General features: G+C 38.9%; 1 protein-coding gene and 1 long non-coding RNA gene across 3 annotated transcripts in view; both read left to right on the top strand.

The window, feature by feature from the left end:
* The window catches only part of LOC100869791 (uncharacterized), a 158,154-nt gene that overhangs the window by 26,354 nt on the left and 104,553 nt on the right, over positions 1–27,247 (top strand). Inside the window, exon 2 of the mRNA XM_086917225.1 lies at positions 25,215–25,477. Coding sequence (XP_086773351.1) covers positions 25,215–25,477 — 263 coding nt within the window. The remainder of the gene's footprint in view (positions 1–25,214; positions 25,478–27,247) is intronic.
* On the top strand, positions 5,965–8,067 carry LOC147656082 (uncharacterized). 2 transcript variants are annotated; one of them, XR_015295089.1, is made up of 5 exons: positions 6,002–6,120; positions 6,195–6,458; positions 6,572–6,921; positions 7,085–7,545; positions 7,716–8,067. It is a non-coding gene; the product is annotated as an uncharacterized LOC147656082 (long non-coding RNA). The 2 variants fall into 2 exon arrangements; XR_015295088.1 differs by having other exon boundaries at positions 5,965–6,120; positions 7,085–8,067.

The following is a 27,247-nucleotide window of genomic DNA, read 5'->3' as shown; positions in this document are numbered from 1 at the left end:
CTGGCCTAGGCTGCACCTAGGAGAACCCAGCGTCGTAAATAATACTCTCGGTACATTCGACGCTTTAGGTGCATTGAAATAATTTACGGCTAACCACGTTCCGCCGTCTGGACGCCTCGCGTCCCTATGCCCTCTGCATACGTAGCGCAGGCGTCAATATGTACGGGATAGAGTACAGCAAGTAAGTAATGTGATTGATTGGACATCGTGTGACTGGTGGTGAATGTACTTGCGAGGAGAAAAATAGATAGTTGATTTTTCCTTAGGTTCTTTTTCTTTTTTCTTTTTTTTTTTATCATTATTAATCTCTATGCGCATTGTGATAGCGAGAAAACGATGTGATTGATAGAACATCGGCGAAGAGAATGATTGAAATTGAATATTCTTTTTTTTTTCGAATACGATTATTTATTTGTGCAAGTTGAGGTAATATTAAGAAACGAAAACGCATGATGCGTGTTATTGAAATTTACGTCGAAATCGTGTTGTACGTTATACTATGTATCCACTGATGTTGCATTATAAATGGATTGATACAAATTGAATGAGAATCGTGTTATATGGAAACCATGTTGCATAAATATTATACAAGGATATAGTTAATATGAAAATTCATTTCACTTTATGAAATCTATCGAATTATATTATGCGTTTATTTGCATTGCAACAAGATTCTATACTACATTACAACATTATTAATAGGCAAATTATTGTGCAACGGGGCCCAGATAATCAGCTAGCAATAAAGAGAACACGTAGGAGTCGAGTGGCGATAAAACTAGGGAAGATTGCATCGCTATAGGTCAAACTCCACCCCCCCGTGGGCGTAGCTAACGTTACGATACGTGTTAACGTTATAAATATACGTTAAATCATCCGAGAAACTTTCATCATTTTCTTCATATTTGCTGTATTTGACGGACTTTGATCATCCTTTTTCTACCAGATACATTCCTAAAACAAAAATATCAAGAAGATCGACGATGGCTGGTATAGAGATAGAATTTACTTCGTTAAAAATGCAAGAATATAGGTCTCCAGAAGAAGAAGAAGTTGGGAAACACTGTTCTATAATATATTGTCACTCATTAACAACTTGTAAAGACCAGATCGCGACGACTGGTTAACCATCACCGACGCAAGACACGAAGCTAGAGATTCGAAGCCGGATCTCTCGTTCGTTGGGCGTGTTGCAACACAATAGAAGAATCATAAGCGTGCAGACAGCCTCTATCGTAATCTTTCAGACCGTTTTGCGAATCTTTTAATTCCTCATCGTTCTCCTATCAAGGAAACTTGCATTGTTAGATATGTTTCTTATACATATATATCTTATATATATATTTTATAACTACGATGGGTGAACAGGTTTGCCAAACGAATCTTACCGATTTCGCAATGCTTTGTATCTTCGTAGCGAGGAGAGAAAATGTCGACCAATTATAATATTCCATTTTTTACCATTCGACGTTTTATTCGATGATGTAATAGAATTGCAAGCTGATTAAAATGGAGATGTAAATAATGATGCAGGAATAATTTTCTTGCATGGCCAGTTGATTGCCCTAAGGGAATCGAAGGCACCTCGTGGAAATGGCATTATCTCATAAATATGCATAGAATGTTTAGAAAAATGTTATTATATACAAGTTGAAGATTAATTTTTTTTCTTCTAATTTTTTTTTTATCATTCTTTTTTTTTTTGCTCATTTTATGTTAGGTATAAAGTACGGTTATTACTTTGGCTAGAGGTCTCGCAGTGATGTCGAAACTCCTCAGACTAAAGTGGTTTTAGCAGAGGTTGCACAGGTTTCTGTCTCGACTTGTGAGAATATTTTTATGATAATACTCGCGATAGTGTCTGCGAATGACAAATAGATTGATAAAATTTATCTACTATGCGTCATAGTTGGACATTGCGCACGCTTATGCTAATGGAAACCATATTTTTACGCAAATACAAATTTTACTAATTCGGTTACTAATTTTGAAAAAAAAAAAGAATATCAAACAAATAAATATTGATTATCATAATTAATCTGTATATTTTGATAGCACGTAGTTAAATATATGCGTTTATAATAATTTAATGTATAAAATGTATTAAAAAGCGCAAAATATGCAAAACAAAGTGCACATTAATGTGTATTCATTAAAATTTAAATTTAATGTGAATTGTAAATATTCCAATTATAATTACGCAAATGGAGCATAAAAAATTCCATCGCAAATTATCGCAAAATTCTTTTCAGAATTTTTTATCTATAAATTACACGCTCTTTAAATTCTATAAAGATGTTTATAGAAAATTAATCGAAACGGCAGCACGGGTAAAATAGAAATCTTTCACAATTTACGAGTGTATTCGCTGTTACATCGATATTAGGACGCAACTTAATGCGTCGTTTACAAAGAGATCGAAGACCTCGAAAGCACGATTTCGTCCTGTACCGGTGCATCGGCTGTGCAGTATGCCTCGAATCATCCGTGAGTACGTTCACCTCGCAAGGCCAATTGCATTGCATTACATCGACGTTGTCCCCCCCTCTCGGCCCCCTTTTAAGTTCTTCGCAGGCATTCAATTCTAAACGCCTCGTGAATAATATCGTGTACTCGTGAATGGTCGTCACGAAACGGCCACGTGGTGGACCAAACAATGCGAAAACGACACAATTATTTCGTACTTTATCGCGTATGTACTCGCGGCCCACGCTCCTCGTCCATGATTCCTTGTATTCGTCGCTAGAAATCACGTGTTTGTAAATATTTGACGTATTGTTATTCCCCTTCCTTATTATATTATGCTTGGTATATTTGTCAACAGAGATGCTCTCTGTTTCGAGATCGATACTTGGACGTATTGTTGTTCCCTTCTTTTTAACGCTTGTATGTGAAATGCATCTCCGGTTGTGAATATTAATACACATTGGCATTATAGGCAAACTGGATAATAAGAGGAAAATGGTTTTTTTCACCGTTTCTAACTACTTTTTTCTTTCTTGTTTTATTATTCGATTAGAGATAGAGTAGTTTTTTTTTTTTACACGTGACAATTGTCAGTATTTATCATGCGATTGATATAAAATTTTCTAAAAATCATCGGGGCAATTGATTTTTATATATCGATTGATCTATACATTAAAGAATTTTATTACATGATTACGATATCGAAGAATTTTATTATAATTTGAAAAATATGTTTCATCGCAAAAAAAAAAAAAAATCGGTGAACATCTGAATTATTTATCGATATCCAAGATCGATCGTACGCCATTATTGCGAACAGCAATCACGAATGTAAAGTTCGATCGCAGGATTCGTCGATCGTCTTTGATGATGAATCATGAGTTCGTATCATCTCTGATCTTCCATCGACATGGTAGCCTTATGTAAAACTGGTCTAACAACAGCATATCCGGGCTCGCTTCGTTTAAAGTCGCGCTTCTTAACACCGGGTTAACACGTAACACTTAACACGATAACGTTACACGCAGTCACGCGTGGGCCATAGCGACGTTCCATACTCGTTTCCTCGTGTCTCGAGGCCAGAGGACGTTCCTGGAAATTGTAATCAGTTTCCAAGTACTGGCGGAGACTCGCCATTTTACGTAATTCGGTTTGTTTAACGAATTTCTAGCACATTTTTTAAGCACGAATACTTTAAAACTTATTGAAAATGGAATTTCATTGTTTAGGATTAACTGGATTGAATAACACGAAATTTATTTGTTCGATTTTTAAGAAAAAGGGACGCTCGTGATACGAATTACTGAAACGAAAGAATGATTGTCCACACTTCGTATAAATTTATTTATTTTTATCATGTAAATTTTGATATTTGCAAATTTTTAAAAGACAATTCTTATAATTACAGGAAAAATTTAAATCTCGACTCAAAATCGAAAACTAAAACCCGGAAATTCACCATGCACCGATTCTCTTTCAACCCTCCTCCTCAAACTCTTCAACTATAATCCGTGAAACCGCGACCCCATACACCGAAAAATCAACTTTAATCATCTCTTTTTTTCCCACCATTTCCACGGGGGTTGTCGAAACAACGGTTTCCAACACCGCGACCGGAGGGCAGATTCCACGATCCAATATATCATCCAACCGCTTCACCTTCCCTCTCTCTTTCTCTCTCTTTCTCCCCCATTTCCAACCCCCCGTGTTTTTGTTCGTAGGCGTGAGAGAGCCACGTGGTGCTCACTCGCCGCCCCTATTGATTTTGGGGAGGGGAAATTGAATTCAACCTTCTCTCCTCTGTGTGTTTTCGTCGAGCGACCGTGGAACCGGGTCATTGGGCCTCCCCGTTATTACGTCTCTCATCCTCGGCCGTCACGTCGCCATTACGTAAACCTCGATTGCATCTACCGCATTCTCAAACAAACACACGAAGAACGCCTTCTCCTCGACCAGACAGACGTTCCTCTTGGCACGGAGGAGCTCGAAACACGCGTCTCCGTGTCTGGCTCCGCTTTCCCTCCCCCCCTCTCTGTCCCGCATCTCCACTCTGTCGAGCTCTCTCATTCGCGCGTACTCATTGTAGCAATGCTCGCAATTGCACGCGCCTGTGCACCGTCCGACCTCTCGCTCGCTCGGTGCCCGTGTACCGATGAGGAGGTGGAACAGAGATAGACAAAATTTTATTTCCAATCATCCAGGAATGAAATTTTTGTTTCGACTATAATTGCTCGAGTAATCTATCATTCGTTCAAAGCAAAGATTAAATATACAAGGAGGATATAAATTATTCGAGCATTTTAAATTTAATTGTTTGAGTTAATTCTCGTTCAATGGTCATTAATGGCCAAGCTTTGGAATGTTGTATGGATGATGCAGTTTCGAATTTGCGCCTCGCGAGAGGGGAAATAATTCAATTCAATTGCATTGTCCTTGGAACGGATACACGTCGTATTTAAGAGTAAGTAAGTGTCTCAAGGTTTCGCCTCGTGATAAGCGACGCGGGAATGATTCTTCTTGTAAATCTTCTTGGTTATACTGATGCTTGTTATGAGGAAGTTGCGGAGTTCGTTGGGGAAGGAAGGTTCAGAGATTCAAAATGTGGGGTTGTGATGATTGAGAAGATTAAGTGGTTGGTAATTTTATGAGGTATCTTTGAGTAAGTTTGGAACCGTGCCAAATTTTAGATTTGAATTTGTTCGGTGTTATTCCGATTGTCGTTGAAGAGGAATTGGGTCAGAAAAGTGTTAGATAATGAATCAGAGAAATGTTTATATAATAATTTTCTCATTTTTACGAATATTTGGAATTTAGAACATTGAAATAACACGACGTTATTTCTCTGTCGTATTATTATTTATAGAAGAAAATAAAATTAATTAATTTGGAACACCGTGTGTGAACTCTATTTCCCTTTTTTTCAATTGTCTTTGTATATCTATTTATATCTAATACACAAACTAAACTGGAATTATTTCGAATAATAAAAGATCCTCTTCCAAACCGATAATCGAGTCAAGTCTATCGATAATACGAATATATAACGCAAAATTGAAATTGTACAAATCGTACAATTTTATAAAAAATAATTACCGATGTATCCTCGATCTATCCTTATCGTTAATTCATCTTTAATTTCCGTATACGTTAATCATCGATGAAATTCAAATAAGTAATATTAGCAGAATAAAATATCCGCGCGTATTAAAATTCTCGGTAAAAATGTTATTATTCACGAATCATTAACACATTCCAAAACGATAGAATATTTATACAAAAAAAAAAAAAAATAAAAAAACAAAAAAATCTTACTCGTGTAATCGCAAAAAATATTCTTCCGTAACCAATTTCCAATCATCCAATTTCATCATCAGCAACGTTCTCGATTCTCAACAGTTATTATGTCAGAAAGTGTGTCTGCCAATCGCAGACAATGATTCGATCGAGACTATGACTCATAAATATGCGCGAGTGCGTGTCTCGCGGCCTGTAAGCTCGTTTGGAAAAACTCGTGGAAGGCACGTGAAGTTAATCGCGCGACCGATTGGGAGGCGGAAGGCCACGAAGTCACGGCGCCTGGGATCCGAACGACAGAGGATCGAGAACAAGCGAGAGAGACAAATGAGGCCTCGTTAAATGGAACACAATCGACGTGTACGTGAGCAGAAAAAGAAGAAGAAGAAGAAGAAGAGGAGGAACGTCTTTTCTAAAGATACATTGGATTCCAGGACGCATGGCCTTAGCCTAGTTGCGGGATAAGAGAGAGGGAAAGAGAGAGAAGAGGTTTTAAGTAAATCGTCTAATCGCGACTGCGGTACCTTGTAAGGACAAATTCGTGTTCGTCGAGCGGATGAAACTTGCCTCTTGGGATGCGTTAAGGAAATCTGAGATTTAGATTGGTTCTTATTTGGAGCTATATTTTTTGTAAGCTTTTGAAAGGTTACCAGGACTTTGGAAAGATTTGGAAAGATCCTCTTTGTTATGGTATTATGGTATGCAACCAATATTGCGTCAAATTTGAAACACTTTTATCGTATTATCATTTCTTCAAATCTTCGACTTATATATTTTCTTTTTTTTAATTAATTTCTATTTTCATTTTTAGATATGTACCTGATCATCGACTACCAAAACGTTCAAAGCTCCACATATTAACCGGAAAATAGAAGGATTAATTACCACTCGAATCGATCTTAATTCGAAAGTGCTGAAAGAAAATGATTCAACATACGTGCAAGCACACAATCTGTACTTACACACCGAGCATAAAGAACGACAGGAATTAGCGTTCAGCAACAGACAACAGGGAGTCTCAGGGAGTGTAGATCGTTTCGTTGAGGCGGCCTGCCTAGACACTTGACAGACTTGTGCTTTGCACAATAGTAGGAAGCGCTAAAAATAATCCGGCTCCACGACGTTCTGGCCTTGGCCAGCCTCGATCCTCTCAACCTGGCGGTACCACCTTCTTCTTCTTCTTCTTCTTCTTCTTCTTCTTCTTCTTCTTCTTCTTCTTCTTCTTCTTCTTCTTCCTCTTCTTCTTCTTCTCCTTCTTCTTCTCTTCCTTTTCTTCCTCCCTCTCCCCCAATTGCTCTTCATCTAACCTGTTCCATTCTTCCAGACACGATTCAACGGTACATCACCAGGCCGTGGACGACCTATCTTTTTTACTCTGCCGTTTCGTGCACGCACAGAATGCCCACCCACACGTGCCGGATAGGTTGTGTGGGCGTTGGATTTTTCTTACGGGCACGTCTTTGAGCGATGGAGCTCCCTCCTTTCCACGTGCTTCTCGTTACCCTCTCTCTGACAGGTCTCCCTGGCGACCTCCGAGTCGTGCCTCTTCGAGGGGGGAGGGGAGGGGATGAGGTGAGAAGCTATGAAACTGTAATCCCATATTTGTGAGACGATACGTAACTGTTAAGGCACACATTCTCGGTGAGAGTGGAAGTTTTCCACGAGGAGATTGATGGTTGTTGTTCAATGTTTTTCCACAATGTTTCCACCAGTTTTTCCTCTCAATGGTGAAAGTTCTCAAGGTGTTTTTTGAATTTAGGAATATTAAATTCAAAGTGTTGAAAGGTAAATTATTGAAATTATTACAAATTGTTTTTGTTGAATTGTAATTCATCTCAGTTAATTATGAATCTTACTTGTTGTGTTACGCACATCTTATGTTATTTTCCTGAATTTAATTCGAAGAATATTTTAATAAAGAATTTCCTGATAATCAATCATTCGCACGTTTCTAGGAGATTAGAAAAATTTTAATCGGACTACCAGTGTCCGTTCAGGAATATCGATCTTATATAAATACAAAATTCCATAAAAATTTCGTGAAAACTTCTACGATTTCACACACGTGATTTGCCTCGAAACGGAAGGAAAACTATAATATGTGATATTAAAGAAGTTTACGAAACAGATTCGTAATAAAATACACACTTTGGAATCCACCATATGCCAAGATAGTAAAATCTTACGAAACTTTGGAAGAATAGTGGTTGGATAATATTTATACAAACCAGTGGAAGAGAAATAATTCTTATCATTTTCAAAGAAACAAAAATGATATAATGACTTTTCAAATAGTTTTCAAAATCGACGAACAGACAAATTATAGTATAAAACTTACTTACACCTAATAATTAACAGAGATTGGATAATTGTTATTTTTCTTTTATGATTAATGGCAACTAAACAGGTTTATAATATTTATTAAAGTTAAACATTTCAACAACCGAAGGTATTTATCTTTCAAATATGCACAATAATTTTCAAACATTAGTTCTTAATTAATTTAAAATTGATGGATCCATAAACTCGGGTTTACCTGTAAAAACATGTACATGACTACATAAAAAAACTACACAAACTACTACTCGTTGCACTCGCATTACGCGCAGAAACTTTCACCAATGTCAGAATTTATTCCTCGCAGAAGACAAGCGTTAAATACTTCGATATATTTTTTCTCCCGTGCACGTACAATTATAACGAAGCGAAAAGTGAACAAGAGTGAGCCCATTTTCACGAGTGATCACGATCCCATCGGTGGGCACAAAGGAACTGACTTATGCTGGCGAAAAGGGAGAGGCATTCGCCCGATATCTCGATCGTGTCGAAGGGATCTTGCACGCTCATCGACAGTCGGCGTCGAGACGTACGTGGAGAACGTGGATGACGTACAACACGGACGAAATGACAGCAACCACCGGCGGCGGGTCATACGGTGATCCACGCTGCATTCTGCACGCTCGGTTGCATCTAGATGCTTATCGGCCCATTGTTACCCCGCCTCGTTTCCTTCTCTTTGTTCTCCGCGCCTCGTCGAACACCGGTGACGCACTTAATAAATAGATAATTACGTTGCAGAATGCGACTCGCATTGTCCGCGGGGACCTATTTTTAAATCGCGATACACGCTTCTTCTATTTTTCAAACACCGAGCCTTGGGATTCTCCTGCCTCCTCCCATTGTTGAGATGCGATATTTCGTTATATCGATGTCTCTTAGCCCTCGCGATTGCGTGGATTTCGAGGGTAAAAATATATTATTTTTCAAATGGACATCTGAAGAATAATTTAATCCATCGTGCATCCATTGTTTTAGGATAAGATCGTCGAGTGAACGCGATGATTTGGAATTATATTATATTATATCGCGTATGTAAGCATGAAAATTAAGAAGAAACGAAACTTTGTCGCTGGAATTACTCAAATGTACACATAAATATTTACAATTAGCGGTGTTCATCGCAGAAGCGCGCTCCAAGTGTACGACACGTGTAATTATATCGAGGCGGATTTAATATCCTTCGATAAAATCTTCGAACGGAACCGAATCCACGGTTTATCCAAACGTTTCGTCTGCTCGTTCGACGAAAAAAAGAGTATCGATTCGTCGTCTCATCCGTCGCATCACGCCAGCGGACAGAAGGCACGCTCCTCAAAGTTTGCCTCCTCGTTGCCCGTTCGCGGCGATAAAAGCCGAGATGGTGGCAAACTCGTTCCTCGCGCCCTGGCTGCCAGATAAACTAGGAGTCTCGTTAAGATCGACGATACGACGATTTGGACGACAACTACGGAGCCGTCTCTCGGTGAAGAGCGATCGTTAAGGATCCCCTAACGAGGAGCCCCGTGCAACCAGAGGACAATAGAGGAGGAAGAGAGAGGGAGAATCTCGTCCAGCCTCTCTATACACCATGTGCTCCATCCCTTTGGATCGTGCACGGTTTTCATCTTACCACCGCGCCTATCCTTCTCTCCTTCTCCTTCCTTTTCATCATTCCCGTCAATGCACCACCTCTCTCCTCGTCGTATTAACGAGGAAACGACGGAATCGCGATACGATTCCTTCCTTCCTTCCTTCCTTTCTTTCTTTCCACGAACCGAAACTACGTGTCACGATTCGTTTGGCCAGGGATGATCGCGATATCGGGTTTTGATTTTTCACGAAGGTTTTAATGGAAGGAAATGGCTCCATTTCTTTCTTTCTTTCTTTTTCTTTTCTTTTTTTTTTCTGTTCACGAAAGAGATTTCGTGCTCCAAGTAATACGTCATTGAGTGCTAAGTATTTGATGAAGAAGTTGTCGGTCTTGACTGTCTTTTTGATAGATTCCGTTCCTTTTTTGAATTATTCTTCTTCTTCGAACGTTTCTCTACCAAGAGTTAATATATTGATGCATATGTATATCATTTGCATCAGGATGATTTATTTCCTCTACATATATCGTTATTGAATACATTTGGTCAATCGTCTTGGAGTTTCACGATCGATAGTTTTTTCGGTACGATTTTGTCGTGTCGTGAATTTGGCAAACGCAGCATTACGATAATTAACGTATTATAATTCTTTAAATCTTAACAATCATTTCGTCGTATACTTTTCTACCACAAAGGGAGCGATGAAAGGTTAATTCCTTGGATAAATAGATAATTATTGCAATAAGAAGAGAACTCGTTTCTTTTTCTGCACATTTCTCACGAATCGACAATGATTCTGAAATCCAGAAATTCCATCGGTAACAAGCGAGACGGAAAATCGTCCTTGGTCCGTTAGATCTCGTGCACAAGCTTCGTGTAGGCCGAAAGGTTAACCTCGAAATCAACGACGCGTGGAGGAATCCTCTTCGTCTTCTATTTTCTCCGCTTTCCAGCCTCTGTTCCTTCTCTCTTGTACGCCTCGACCGGTTAACGGGACCAGAGGCATCAATTAGACGAGGCGAATCTTCCCGTAGAACAACACGCTGGATTTTCTCGATCCTCTCCTTCGATTCGTCCATGATACTCGTTTCGTGTTTCACTTTTTTGTTAATTATTAAAAGGTTCTGGCCTTTTAATAATAGCACGAACGTGATGAATTCCTCGAACTTTTCTTTTTATCACCTGTGATTCGTACGTTTTATTAATTATTAAGAAAGGTCTTTTTCGATGTTTTGATATTTTGATTAATTAGCCATTCTTTAAGAGAATACACAGAGTGTATTTTGTTTTTGAATCGTGTTCGTTGAATTTTTTAATTATTATCGCGGAATCCTCGATCCTCCTCTAATTCATCATGATTCTTATATTATTAAGATTATAATATTTTTGCAATATACGATGTTAGTTTTCTTGTGAATAGTAGATTTTGTAGAAAAAAAAAGTGGTAAAGTTAAAAGTATTGATCTTCATATATTCCTCTTGCAACTAGATTTTATCCATTTTATTCTTTCTTATGGAAACACTGTTCCTATCTGATAGAGATTCCAGTACTCTTTAAATCTGATTATTTTACAATCTTCAACTTCTTTCAGGAGGGTACAGTTATGCTGGTCTCCTATATCTTAAACGAAACACTTTTATATCTTGTTCAGAATATTTATTTTATTGTGTAAGTTGTTCCAATCCTATCCATCGTGTTATCTTATGCTTCCATAAGAGAATATTTACTGACTGTGTAAAATTTACTTCGTTCTCGCTTTACAATTTAAAGGTATCAGGATAGATACCTTTAGAAGATTATCGGTACACGTAACGAGTCCTGCCTTTCTTATAAATTTCCAAGACGAAACGTAAGTAACTCTCCACGAGAATTGTAGATTATAATCTCTAGTAATTCTCGTCCTCCTTGCGAATAAACTTGTTCTGAAAATTGCTCCCAATCTCTTGTTACATTATTATATGGCAAACTTATTATTACATCCGTTGGCTCATTACTCCTCCAAACGAACTTCGTACGCGCTTTCGAATTGCGTTTCTCGAATTTTCTCGAGAGGAAGTCACCGCGAAAAGGAGTCGTTCTCAAAACGACTTGAAGCCTTTATTTCGTGCCCTTACCTTTTATTCAACCTCCAACAATCCCATTATTACCATGAACCGGCAGACACGCTTCTCGAAATTCACTATTCCGTATCATTAACGAGCATCCAGAGTTCCAATCTTGAAAAGAGCACATCCTACGCTCAAGATCGGACGCCAGATAAATTGGCCTGATGTCTCTGCGATATCCGTTCATTCGTACTGCGAACGTTGCACCGCGAAATCGTGTGTTGCCCAGGAAGGCAGCAACGAATTATGATCACTGGAACCACGTATCGTGGTTGTCATCGACTCTGCCCACGTTGTTGCACAAGTAGAACGTGCATCGTGAATATATTATTCCGATTGTTAAAGAATCAAAGGGGGGTATAAAGGTTAACGATTTTGCCAAGATTTTCTGCAAGCAAATTCTAGCTAATTTTCCCGCTAATTCCTGTTAATTTCCCATAATCGTGCTTATTTCTTAATTTTTGCCTGAATTTATCTAAGATTGATTCGGATCGATCTTGAAACAACAGTGTAGATTTCTAGAAATATATTCAGAATTCGACGGATGGTCGATAGTTTCTTGGATTTTAGAATCTTATTTACTTATCACCGTTTACGAAAATTCGAAAATTTGACAGATGATAATTCAATAATCAAATACATACTACTGTTCTAACTTTCGTTGTCTACTTAAATTGTCGGATATTCATTCTTTCTCGTCGAAAAAATAAGATTTTGATTCGTCGCAACATCGCGATCTCGATTTTAAGGCGCGATCGCGGCTTAAAGCTCGCGAACAGGGGCGTAATGTCCCTCGACATTTCGCCTCTTATCTCGACCCTGCCATCTTTACTACGAGATCCGCGTTTTAGCGTCGATCGTAATTCCTTTGTCACCGAGGCGGGAAACACAGAGAGAGAGAGAAGAAAAAGAGAGCGCTCGCGCGTGCATTGTTGGCGGGGCTCGTGTTTATGGGCCACGGGATAGGATGTGCACGCTGGTATTTCGGCGTTCCTGCGTGCTCCTCCGAGATATATCTATAGGCTTATCTCGCGAACGTGAAGGTTTTCGAGTAGGAGATCCCCTCGTTTTCAGATGACACGTCCCTGATTGCCCGTGACAAGATGGAGCATCGGGTCGAGACATTTTTCTCGGCCTCTTTTTCTTCTTTCTTTCTTTTATTTCGTGTTGCACAGGTGTCTGGACAGTTGGAGAGGAGGGGAGGGCGTAAATTACGAGTTGATAATCCCCGTGAAATTTTAATCGCGCGACATGGATGGATCCTCGAGTAGGTGATCAAACTTAGAAGCGAGGGATGTTAGGTTTGATGGGAGTTCGCATTAAAACTACACAGAGACGTTTAAAGATTTAGGAGGTTGATCAGCCAGGGATTGGATAGGAGGCTCCTAATGAACGTCTTCTGCGTTTACGTTCAGTTTTACGTGTGTGAAATAACATTTTCGTGGATGGATTTTTAATCTAAGATTGAAATTAATACAAATTATTCGAGGATTATCCTTCAATTTTTAAAAATAGAAGCAATACGCCATAACTGGGAGATTTATTTCCATTCTACTTTCACAAAATACCCACGAAAGGTTCGAAAACTTTAAAAATCAACACTATGCGTATTCGCAATGCCGTAACGCGATGTTTTAAGAGGCAATGGAAACGAATTTTATCGTTTACGATTTCTACGATATCATTTATTTCCATCCTCTATCAAATTTCTTAAAAATAGGAACCAACTCGGCATCCATTTTACATCCGCGTAACACCACCACGCCATCTAGCTCAGTTTCTCAGCAAGTAGTGTTGCAACAACGATCTCACTGTGCTCCATCTCACGGATTATTTATTTCCATCCCATCCTCTCGTAAATACCGGCGTTAATTTCCTGGAAACACGCGTTGCAAGCGTGTTTTTTGCGCGCGTGGAAAAAGCCGTAGCGAAAGTCTCTACCGTAAGGAAGATCTACCAAGAACCGCGTCTCTCTTTCTCGGTACTCGACCTCGCTCCGCTCTCCTCTTTTCCCATTTCGCCCTGGAGCACGATCCACTCTCCTAGTGGAACGTCTAGGCAGCCAGCTCCGGCCGTGCTCTTTGTCCTGTGACCCAGATAGGAGAAACGGCGCGAGAAAGGCTTAGATAAGAACGAGGCCTTCCTTCTCTTCCCGCTTTCTGCATCGTCACGTAGCGAAATGAACGCGCTCGTGTGCAGCCTGGGCGACGAATCCGTGGAAAACACATCTCTCGTCTCGCGAAACCTCTGTCTGTTTTCGCGTGGTTTAGAGAAGATCTGAAGGAACGTAAATTGCAATTTTCGTAGCTCGTGAAATTTGTCGATGTTTTAATTTTTTAACGGTGATCTTTTTAATTGCGGTGATGTTCGATTGTTCAATTAGATAATCAATTTTTCTACGGTTTTATCGCGTTCGTTTTGAAATGTTACGACAATTCTACGGGAAATTCTCGTTATCGTCAGTGGTGAAAAATGAAGGAAAAGGAAAACGGAAGGCGTTAAACATAGGCGGGTGCATGGCCTCGTTTCCAGGCAGGCTTAGAAAGCAGAACAACTTTTCAACGATAACATCGTCTGCTCGACGTGGCAATTTTAATTAGCCACGTCATATTAGGATTTTTACGCGTCGTTCTCTATCCTCTTGTCGTTTCGAAAGTCTTTCCGGAACTCTGCTTCTGATCGGAAAAGATAAAACCTGGAAAAAGTAGATGTTGCCAGTTTCTTGTTTCGCAGATTTCCTTCAGAGATATACAGAAGACTTTGTGTTGTAGCGAAATTCTAGATTAAAAGTATTAAAAGAGATTAATGTGATAATTGATGTTTTTGAACTCTTGAGTTTGTAATATTTTAAGTAGTTTTTTTTTTTCTTTTTTTAGATTCATTGTCGTAAAAAAGTTTGAAAGTTTGGAAATTTTAAATAAAATGACACGCATTAAATTTGTTATAATCTGGTTGCAAGCAAAAATATAACGAATAATAAAATATATCTACATTAAAACAAAAACTACGATGAAATAAATATGAATTAAAGTCAAATATCTTTTATATTATATAATTCTTTAATAATACAAATTGAATTATATACAATTTGAATACAAGAAACTGTTTACAACAAAATCTAAATTAATGATGCATAATAATGAAATAATTTTGCACAGATGATAAATGATGGATGTATTCTATTCGAAATCTGTTTTTGGATCTAACAGATTATATCAAGTTTTTCTCAATTAATCAATTTTTAAACACAATCAATTCCTAATAAATCAATTCTGCAGCTTCAAGAATATCATGCAAGAATATCGAACTTCGCGCGTGACAGAATTGAATTTCAATGTTGTAACATGAAAACGTGATACGAAAAATCGTAAAGTTTTCATGCCTATGAGACACGTGTTCGACCCAGGTTTCGTCGTTGGCCAGTCGGACGAGAAGGGCAGAGACGAATCGAGTGGAGATGGGAACCGGATTTCGCCTCTCGATCCGTCCACGAACCCTCCCCGACCGATTATGTCGGGAAAAATCGAAGAAAAATGCCGAAAAGATACTCGCCACCGGTATTCGTTCCTTTGAACCAGCCTCGACCCCTTTGAGAATGCGCGATATTCTTTCCGTCTGGTGAACATCCGGTCTGAACCATCCACCTCATACTTTGTCATACCAATTTTTGAGATTTTTATACTTTGATGAAAAGTATTTTGGGCGCTCGTGAGAGACAGGAATTTCGTGATTTATTTTAGTAGATGTATAATATCAAATTTCGCAATTTAATTTAATTTAATACGTAGATTGATGATTTCATATTTTTGTTTAAACCTTAAAGATTCAAGAAAGAAAATATATATGTGTATATCGAAGACGATTCAAATTACCTTCAAATTTTTTTACATTTAAAAATATTATCATTTTCTTTCGAAAATATATATAAAAAAAGAAAATGAAATAATTCGCAACTCCCGTAATACCATGGCAAAACGTTGGCAAAATAGTAATGGATCAAGAACGATCCATCAAAAATCTCCGCTGAGATTAAATGGATTTACGAGGTCCTACGTGGACAGGCGGATTTGTAATTTTTACGAATGATCCCCTTTTTCCTTCCCCCCTCCCTGTCCAGCCCTGGGAATAAGATCTCCCAACCGATCCCTTACTCGACTTATTATAGTTAAACATTCGCGTCGCGATCGATATTGCTCACCCATGGTTGAAAATATATTTCAATGTCTTATTACCCGTATATGCGGGACCATCTGTCGATGACATCGGTCGACCCGTATATATCATGCGTACAATGGATCATGAAAGTATTGTTTAAACGCTGTAAATAAAACTATTAACAATGAAAATACGCGCATCGAATAGTGATATTTTTTTTTTATATATTTTTTTTGTTAAAAGAACAAAAGATTTTAGTGCGATTGAAATTTTTTTTTTTTATTTGGTACGATAATGAAGCAACGTTGAAACTTCGAGAGGAAAATTATATGCATGTATGATCCGTAAAGTTTTATTAAAATTAGGATTTTTGGGTTTAGATAAATTCCTCGTGATAATATTCGCGAATACTTTCACGAGTTGCTATATTTGCACACTTTTCGTTTTCGTGCAGACGACATTCGTTTGTAATTCACTTATATATAGTTTTTAGAGCTACGTTTTTATCGAAGCAAAAGTCAAATAATCAATAATAATACTAGAATTTTCAAATTTAAAATATTTTATTTTCAGGGGGAAAGGATGATAGGAAATATCTTTCATTGCGAAACTTCTTTTAAGAAATCTTCTTCGATATTCAATGAAAAGCAACTGACTTATGATACGATAATAATATTTATCGTTTTAAAGAGCCGTTCATTATGATGACAACAGAGGCGCGAAGAGAGGTGGTGGAGAAACATTAATAAACCGAAAAGTTTTTCAAAACACAGGGGATACGAAGAGAAAGATTCTCGTTGTTGCTTCAATGAGCAATCATAGCTTCAAACTTGGTGAGTGAGGTGTAGATAAAGTTTATTGTGTTCACTTGTGTAATTAATGAGAATTATTTGGTTCGCTGGTTCTAAACAGTGTAATATTTGTGGTTATATACGTGAGAGGAAAAACACGCGACACGTGCAACGTTCCATGGCTAAATATACATATACCTGTGCGATTTTGACCAGTGATAACTGTGTGAATAAATCGATCTCGTATAATTAATGGAAATTCAATCGCTATATTTTGGATATTTGAATTTTAAAACAGGATACGACGTACGTATGTAATTTAAATGGAAATATATATTTTTACCAACGCGGCTTCGACTTTTCTAATTTTGATTTTTAAGCCACGAATCAATTTTATAATTGATTCGTGGATATTTTTGCCAATTATTATTGCGAATATTACGAATTTTCGATAACAAACGAGTCTCTACAGAATTACTTGATACAGCTTGACAACGAAGTCTCAATCGACAATTTCGCGTGTCAACTTTACATACTTGCTTTGTCTCTTAAATATTTTCGAACATCCCCTGTAACGAATACATTCTTTTAAATTTAACTTACAGAGCGAGACAAAAGTGAACTCGAGGCGCGACGAATTGAAAAAAGGTGAAATTTTCAGATCTACGAGAACTAAGATTCTCCGACTCGGAAGAAACCTAACCTCAAACCTTTCGTTCCTCCCGTTCGTGACAAGGAGCAAGTGTACCCTGTTCGCGATATCAAAATGCAAAACGGTTTCCGTATCGCGGATTAACAAAGTTGGCCGCTCAGCTCAGAAAAGAAAAACTGCCGACACCCAGTTACAGAGAGCTCTCGGGTACATATTCATGAGGGCCTTACCGACAAAGGCGGATATACATAACCTCGACGGTGAAGAGAAGCCCGGCGCGAAAGTTTTAATAATTTATAAAGAAGCTTGTAGCCCGCGCCCCGGGGAAAATTAATTTCTCTTTCCTAGGAAAGTTCGCGGCGAGCAATGGCCGCCGGTCTGTCGATCATCGTTGCGCCATTATGCTGCACAGAGTTATGAGGAGGGGGTTGGGTAACGGACATTAATGGTGATCCGTTAATTGTTTTCGTTGCGTAAAATTTAAAGTTGGTTCCACGTAAGACCAACGTGGAAATACTAATTGCCAAAGGGGGGAATGGAGCTGTGATTTATGGAGCGAAGGGATGTTAATGCTTTAACAGTGTGTCTCTTTGGAGTTTTTTTTTTTTTCTTCTTCTTCTTCTTTCGAGAATGAGCGAGTGAGAGAGAGAGAATATATCATGTCACTCGTGAGCAGGAACGGTTTTGGATTCCCGCGTTCCGTGTGTACACCGGTGTATTTGCATTTTAATTGGTTTTTCGACCAGTTTCAAAGTAACCTTTTAAAAGTTGCGAATTACCGCCGGTGAAAAGTTTTCAAATCTGATTTGCGGTTAATTCCTAGCTAGGGAAATTCTCGGCGACGATCTTCGTGTATTTAGTTACGCGTACGCTGGGATATGGAGTTTTAATTATATCGTGAGGCAGTAGTTTATTAGCCGGATGATAAGTTATCGCTTGATTGCGATGAAAAATTTATTTCATCGAACAATCGTTTCTTATTTTTCCAAACATTCTTACCCCCAAACAGATCAAACACCTCGATCGTCGTTAAATACAATTGAATAAAATAGGTTTATTTAAAATAGGTTTATTCTCAAATTACCGTTCGAAGTAAATTTCGAAGTCCAGGCTCGATTTAAAACAGAAATTTCCCTGAATATAAATATTTCACAAACCGGTCGAAGCGATCGCCGATTACACGCGTGGATTCGAATCGACGTTTCGCTCGTATTTGCAGTCTAGCCGCGCGACATTCGTCACGGTTGAAATGCAAAAATCGCGGAAGTTCTCGCCATTTATCGTCGGCGCGGCCATCGTAGCCCGGTCAGACCGTGTATTTACGGATTACAACACCGGTTAATTGCCATATATTTTCTGTCTGCGAAACGTGGCGTTTGTACATCGGCCATCGACGCGTCTGCGAGAGAGGCAGATATAGAGAAAGACTATCAAAGGTCGCACCTGCACGCACATGTCTCGATTACGACACCGCCGTTGTCCACCTGCATAACGTCGAAAATCCGGGACGTGGTGACGAGTATTGCGTAACGAAATGCTGACGAATTATCCGTCTTTTGTTTTAAATGGAAAAGAGAGAGAGAGAGAGGGAAAGCTTATGGTCGATTTGAAATTCAAAGACAGAGATTGAATAGGTATTTGCCTTGTTTATTGATAAAATATCTGAATTATATATGATAAATATAATTTTTATTTTTTCATCGAATCAAAACGTTCATCGATGCAATAATAGACAATGAATGCATTAATTAATTACAGTGCAAAGCGATTTAGATTTTCTTTTCTCTGCTCGTTGATAAAATCTGAACCACATATTTTCGATCACGAAAACATTCACGAAGAGAATTATGTGCATATTTAAAAAGAATTAAGCATCTATCCCTCTCTCCTCCTAATATTATCTCTCAAATTTCAACGATATAACACGAATCTAAAATTAACTCCAGTCCCAATTTTCAATAAATCGAATCCAATATTCTTTCCAATCTAACGAATTTTCCTTTCACAAGGATCACAGAATTACAATTTCCAAACCTCGAATATACCACGTACAACTCCTCCCCTTCAAGGTCCACAACATTCGACACCCTCCGGAATCGGTTTCTATCGCGGTGTGCGTGAGACCTACACCTCTGTCCACCATTGCTTAAACTGCATCCACTTCTTGCACTCACACACACCGCGGCCTGTACACGTAGCAAGGGAGTCGGCACAAGAGAGGCCTGGGTTTGGGGCCCGTCGCGTGTTTTTGCCCCCCGTCTGGCCCCCACCGCGGCTCATCGTTTTTTGTCTGCCGCGCTGCATGCGCTGCACCGTCATCTTCTCCCTCCCCGCCAAGGCGTCCAGCTTTCTTTCCTCCCCCGCGCCCCCTTTCGCTCCACTCCACGATGCAACCGCGTCCACTGCACCGGCGGCCTAAGTGAACACGCACACACGTATCGTGCAACCGGCTCGTGTCGAGGAGGAGGAGGAGGAAGACTCTACGCGCTCGTTGGAGGCCGAGCTTATCCGAGAGAGGCGGAGGAAGATGCGATCGAACGCGTGCACCTGCCCAAAATCCTTAAATCAAGTGTCGCGCGGAGAATTTGCGAATTGTAGAGATTTTATTCCAGGTTTTGACCAGGTTTGAGCTTTCGATTGTTATTGAAGAATATGATAGATAGTGGAATAGGAGGGAGAAATTTTGGAGAAGTTCGATCGAGTGTATAGTTTAGAGGAGTTGTGATTGACTCTTGTGAGAGTTATTTCTGTTAGAAGATCGAGTCTTGGAAATATCTTTGAGAGTTTGATTTAGGGAAGAAGATAAATTCGAGTAAGAAAGAAATAATAAAAGCGTTGTAATCGAGTTTTGAAATGCTCTATCTAATATTCGCTATTATTTCATCATTCTTTCTATATGAACCAAGAGAATTGATACAATTTCTCGAATATTTCATCCATTCGAGTGAAACACAGTGGCACACTGTGAGAACCGATGACTCCGTTTTTCCCTTGTTACTTCTCGTCGAAGATTCCATCTTCCATTCGCACCCTGGCCGCGTTGGTGAATCAGAGCTGACTCATCCTGCCACTCGTCGAAACTTGATGGTTCGGGCGACACTCGTCGCGGCTTCGACGGTACAATTTGAATGGATTTTCGGTCGCGACAGTCGGCATCGATTGGAACGGTTCACGGAGTGGTGCTGTAATTTTTAGTGACCGGTGAACGAACGCGGAATTGGCCCCCCGCTGGATTCGAGGCAACGATTTTTCCGTCGCGTCGATCGCCAGCTTTTCAGCGGTTCGTTGGTTAATACGCGTAACCAATTTACACGGTATAGGATGAAGAATTGGGTTATCGATATACGACTCGTTTTAATCCTCGGGCGTGTTTAGAAATTTTTCGAATACGTTTTTTTTTTTTTTTTAATTACGAAATTTAAATTGATATTTATTGAAAAGAATAATTCTCGTAAGTTGCGAGCATATATTTTTATAACTTTTATAGCTTCTTATTCCTAACTTACTATGATTCTTATTATTCTTACATAATCATTGATCGATGAAATAATTAATCTCTCAATTTACATTTTTAAATCATCGACAGTTTTATTGACACCGATTAATACGTATTGCGAGGAAATACAAACTCCAAAGGAAAACTCGCGGAATATTTTCAAACAATTCTGTTCACGCTGCACTTGCTCCCATCGCTACCCATCCCCAACATAAATCGTATCCTCTGTATTCGAAGGATCACCGATGTCGTGATCGAGTCTGTCGCCACGTCAGAGGGGCCCCATCCGTCGAACAGGGACAGCCAGAAATATCTCGAGAAGAGTGGAAGGGCTTCGGCTACCTGACAGTCCCTTTCAGGCGCTAGAGCAGGTAAAAAGAGAGGTAAGAAGGAAAGAGGGGTATGTACAGCCGTCTTCGAGGATCGAGGATAATATGCCGCGATCCTGCTATATACAGCTCTCTGCTATAGACGGCCCTCCCTCTCTCTCTCTCTCTCTCTCTCTCTCTCCCCTCTCCCCTCCTCGATAAGGAGAATCGTGGCCGGCATATACGATCCGCTGCCAACTCCAACAACAGTTGGCTCGCGCGGAGTCACGAAGGTCGCCTTTCAAAACCTCTTCAGGGAAATCTCTGGCCTCCGCAAGAGGGGAGAAAAAAAAAGGAAGAAGAAGAAGAAGGAGAAGAGGGGAAAAAAAAAAATCGCGTGCTCTCGCCTTTGATCGCGCGCTCGACCGGAATGCCGAGCGTTCCTCCTTGAGAGCAGGAAGTGAACGACCCTCGCCAAATTGCCGGCAACGCGACACCATGCCTCCGTTTTCCGTTTTTCTTTCGTTCGACCGGTCCAATGGGCCACTGTAAATGGCGCATGGATGTCCTGGATGTCCTGTCTGGCGGCCGAGACGCCAGACGTTCTAAACGCTACGTCAAATATTGACGGAGCCTTGGACAGGACGCGTGACCTTTGCTTTCGTTTCCAAGCTGCTCGCTCGCTTGCTTTCGTTCGGACATATTAGGATTCGGGGATGTGGCGGGGGGAGATCGAGGGGTTATGTGATTGGGAACGTTGGGGAAGGAATTTCGGAGATGATGAAGTTTGGAAATGTGGATCGATGTAATGTAAGTTTGCTCGAAGATTTTTCGGATAGTTTGTAGCTGATTGAACGGATCTTTCTTTCTTTCTTTCTTAATAAAATCGTCGATACACCAGTTCGTGAATATTAAATTAATATTTCTCGATTTTCTGATCTTTAAGATGTACTGGGGATACGTAGTGTCCAGATTTTTTGAAATCTTTTGGAAATCATGGCAATTAATAGTTAGAGTTTCTGTTAAATTTCAAAAACTTTCATCTCCCCCCCTCCTTTCTCCCAAAATAATCCTCTTCGCGCGATGATTCGTCCGCGTATGAAAATTCCTCGAGATCTTCCGTTTAATTAATCTCCTGCCGCTTCACTTTAAAAACCAATTCTTCAACCCTTGCTGCCAAAATATGCCGCTCGTTGGACGGCTCGCAGCCCATCGTTCCTTTGTATAAAAATTCCTCGAGCATCGGCCAGATCCCGAGCGAGTTTCCAGCGAGTCGTCGCGTCGGTTTCGGGGTCCTTTGTCCACACGGGACCCGTGGTGCGCGACCGTTTCGGCGAAGTTTCAGGGACCAGGGTCAGGGACCTCTTTTCGCCCTTTCCTGCCTCTTTTTTTCGCCGCCGTTGTTAGAGCCTCGACGTGACCACGACGACGGGGCCACGGGGTGCTGCACCGTCGCGATTCGTAGAGCGTTTAACGAGCGCTGGGTGACGAGCGGTTCAAACCGTTGAACCGGCGATGATGAACGTTGATAAGGTTTTATGGTCGTGTCTCATCCTGTGTCCCGCCAATCGCGGCTGCCACGTCCTCGTGCGCGCACGTTATACACACGTACGCCACACAGACGTATCCAGTTTCTGGCTCACCTCTTTGGGTACACGGCAAATTATGACCGTGTGACGTTGTTTGCCTCGGTTTGCCGCTCCCTTCTTGTGCATTTTGCACCTTACTTATTCCATGGGATGAGGCGAGACGCTTGGTAGATTGGCCGAGAAGATTGGATGAATTTTATACACCCTTTCTGCTTGCAAACGCGCTTTATCTATGGAGATAATAGTTTGCGTTTATAGTTTATGTGTAAATTGTTAATTAGTTAGATTCTCTAAGTGTATATTGTATTGAAAGTATAGGGATACACGGATGAGCGCAAATACGCGTTTTTATGAAAATTGAAAAAGTATTCTTGTTTCTTAGTCCTCTTTAAGATAAATTAGATGTTTGATTATTAAATATGTTGTAGGATTTTAAGTAAGTTTCTTCGAAAATTTACAAGACGAATGGAACTTGATACAGTGAAAAATATTGGATAAGAGATTTTAATTAATGCAATCAGGGACAATGTGTTTCTTTAAGGGAAGAGATGGTTGGAAGATGAGGGTTGAAAATTTGAATGGTTATGCAAGTTCTTGTGGGGGAAGAGGAGGTTTCGTAACTGGAAATGTCTCGTTGGAATCAGTCGGTGGAAAATATCGATTTGATGTCGGGTCAAATGAGTATACTACGAGCAGTTTTAATGGAATTTCAAATCGATAGTAACAAAGATCGTCTTGGAATGTTTCACATAAATAAAAACCGTCAATCATCTTTTTTGATCGTATTGTAACAACATGGAGAATAAATTTAACTTACGGAGAATACACACTTTCATATCTGCAAAGATAATCGTTTCTTGTAAAATTATTTTTACAAGAGAAATTTTTCATCCCTCCTCCCCATATTCGAATGGGTGACGAAACCGTGTCGAAAAGTTAGGCATCCCCGTATAATTTTCCGGAATTTCGCTCGCGGAGACAAAGCTACTTGAGATGTCGGACGCAGGGGCGTGACTATAAGAAATTTTCCACCCCCGTGGAGCCGGTGAATGGGGAGAAGGTCCCGGAGGATGGAAACTTTGTGCCTTCCAGTCTTTTTCACGCATCACGTACGAAATTGACTGGAAGCGGGAAGTTAGTCGATACCTTTGCTGCACTGTCGCGTGAACGATGACGTTGAGAAAGCCACCACGAAAAGTCTTATTCCAAAAGCTTATTTCGAATTCTTCTGAAGTGAATATTCACATTTTTAGCCTTTTCGGTTCCCGCTATTTATTAAATTCGAAATATTTTATGTTGGTGATTAAACGGGAGGGTAAATGGGATTTTGAAGGTAGAGATTAAGTTTAGAGATTAAGAGATTGGATGATAATGTCTATTTTCTTCAGAGAGAGGCTGAAATATCACGTAAAATGTGATTATTTAAAATTACATGAAAAAAATTTTAAAATTCGAATTCAAAAACTTGATTTTTAATTTGCTTTGGAAGTAAGTTTTTTTTTGTGAGTGATATTATTTATGATATAAATGTTGTTTCAGTGTTTCTCAATCTCTTTGATTTAACGACTCGTTTTAATATTAATTAATGATTTTAAAATAAGTAAATGGGATACGTGAAAAGTTTCGATATTTTGAAGAAGATCAAAAAGATTCTTATAAGGATGAATATTCAATGAAGATAGGGATTGTTTAAATTGGCAGTTTTAATTAAATTAGAATTTTTAATTTTAGGGAATGAATTGATACTGTGTTTAAATTTTATTACATAATTTATAAAGAGGATTGGATTAAAAAAATCACAAATATTTCAACTTAAAAGTTTAAAAAATCATTAAATAGAGATGTACTTTTTGAAATTTTGAACTCAATTATTAAATCAAATAAATATAAATCGTAAATAAAAATTCTTTCTTTCCAATCCAATCTTCGCGCATACAAAAATACGTACTGTTTACGTACGAAGTGATGATCGTACAAGAAGTTGATAAATTATCGACGATAATAATATAAACAGAGGCTAAGAAAACAACAAACGTGTCGATAAATTCCAGAGAGAAATGAAGTCACTCGTATGTTCTAATTTATTCTTCGAATGCGCGTCGCTATCATTTCCTAGAGCCACGCTTATCTCCGAGTGATATTTCGCCGAATCAACTTTCTAGATCCCCCAGGAAATGATCAGGAAAAGAAGCGTGCTCGCGGAAAAAACGTCTATCACTTATTATCGCCGTATTGCGATTACGCAATACTGCTTCTCGCTTAAGCAACTGGTGCTTTTCTCGTTCCAAATGATTCTGCCACAATCGCATCATTGCACGATCCAATCCATCTTCCATTTTTCGCGTAAGTCATATTCGTGTAAATATTCACTACGCTAAGTTTCCATTGTGAAAATTGTAAAAATTTGAATACGAACTAAAACACGACGATTTCGAATTTCTGTTCACAGTGAACGCGAGTAGCTACATAGTGTCAGTGGTGCTCGTCCTGATAGTCGGAGCACTGGTGGGTGTCCTTGCGACGGTATCGCATCATCTTCATCATCGTCGGCTGCTACTGCACGAGCCTGCTTCCGCTTCGATCTTGCACCACCATCGGCATCATCATCACCGCCATCATCATCATCATCATCATCATCATCGCGAGGAACTTCCGGCGTCGCACCAACGACGCCTCCTGCTGCAAGACCACCACCGTCATCCTGGGACGCCGGTGAGTGATTCGTTATTTTCCTTTTTTTTTTTCAAAATTTCCTTCGAAATTTTCTTTTCTCGAAAACACGATCGTGAATGTGTAAATAGGAGAAAATTAAAAATTAAATTATCGCGTCGTTACGTCGTATATTTATCGACGAAAAGTTACGAAAGAAATTAATCTTTCGCAAATTTCTTTATTTTTTATTTATTTAATTTGTGAAAGTATTTTCAAAAAAAAGATTGTTTATCGATATGTACGGTTTGTTATTTTCTTATTATATATAAATTTGCAAATGATTCGTTCGTTTTTTGATTTTTAGCCAGTGAGTAATATATTCGTATGAATTTGAAAGGGTAATTCTCAGTTAGGAAGAGAAATATCAATTACATAGATATAGCTAGAGGGATATTGTACATATGAATTATAGGATTTTAGATAAAAATAATTTTACTTCTTCCGAGAATATTCTTCTACGTTAAATTAATTAAATCAAATGTAAATATATTAAATTACAAAATTAATCTTTTGAATTAGTTCGATATTTTTTGATTTATTCTTAATTTTTGTGAAATATTTAGAATTATGTTGAAATGATTATTACTTGATCGCTCGGTCTCATTTTTCGGTCTAAATGTATCCGACTAAATATAAGATATTGCTGGAAAAACGGTGACAGTGAAGGAATCAGGTCAGGAATCAACATTTCAGTAGATGAAATGTTTATCATTAGAACTGTATCCCCTTTCATCTTCTTAGATCTGTGAACTGCTATAATATGAATTTATAATATTAACGATATTCTCATGTTTATAAATATCGACTTCGATGATCTAAGAACCATCGCTCTTAACGTAATCAAACAATACTTTTTAAAAAATTGACATCTACGATTTATGATATTTCTGTGTACAAACTTCTGTCAAATATGAATTACACGTTTCCATTCATTTAAAATAATCCCCTTGATTTATCAATCTCATCGGACAATGTTCCACATTTCATATTCACGAATGTTTTATAATTTAATTTATATTATTGAAAGAATTTTGTACACTGCAGATAAAATATATTCCATGCATATAGCTTCTTCAAAGGATTATTATATTTCTGACAAAATATCACAAAGTCCATTATTTTTATATCATTTCGTATTTTATATTACGATATTCTACTACTAGGATTACAGCAAATGCAGAGATGGATAATATCTCGTTCATTTGCAATTTATAAGCACTTCAATAGTAAAAAGGATCGTTTCTTTTTTATAATATAAAAGTAACGCAAATCAAATTCATCGACCGATTCAATAATTTCATCCATCAACTCCCTTTTCTTCCAATTTTAAAGATACCTTTCTCCTACCTTCCGAGTGAAAATTTCATATAATCCTAATTCAATGATTTCACAGACACGTCGACTACCAAATAACCTCGACCTCGACAATATTTTCCAATACATCCACGTCCAATCGTTCGACCTCACACAAGATTTTTCACAACTCTTATCCACATTGCTTCTATGGATCACTAATAAGGTCACGGCGGATAACACGGTAAAGATAGGCGGTGTAAAAAAGCGAAGAAAGTACGATTTCCCATCTGTTGGAGGTGGCTCTCGTCTTTGGCCTTCGACGAGATTATTACACGATTCGTGGAACGTCGAAGGCTGTCTGGAAAAAAGCTTGCTGATATCTAATCTCGGTCGGGATGGTAGTAGCGCAGCTGCGCCTATCTAACCCACATGTTTTCCTCTCGTTGCCCGTCTGGAAAACCAGACCACGACTCT

This window comes from Apis florea, unplaced genomic scaffold (genome assembly GCF_048593485.1).
Source record: "Apis florea isolate Af1SG1 unplaced genomic scaffold, ASM4859348v1 contig_3_pilon, whole genome shotgun sequence".
Classification (NCBI taxonomy): Eukaryota; Metazoa; Arthropoda; class Insecta; order Hymenoptera; family Apidae; genus Apis; species Apis florea.
This window is presented reverse-complemented; position numbering and strand designations above follow the sequence as displayed.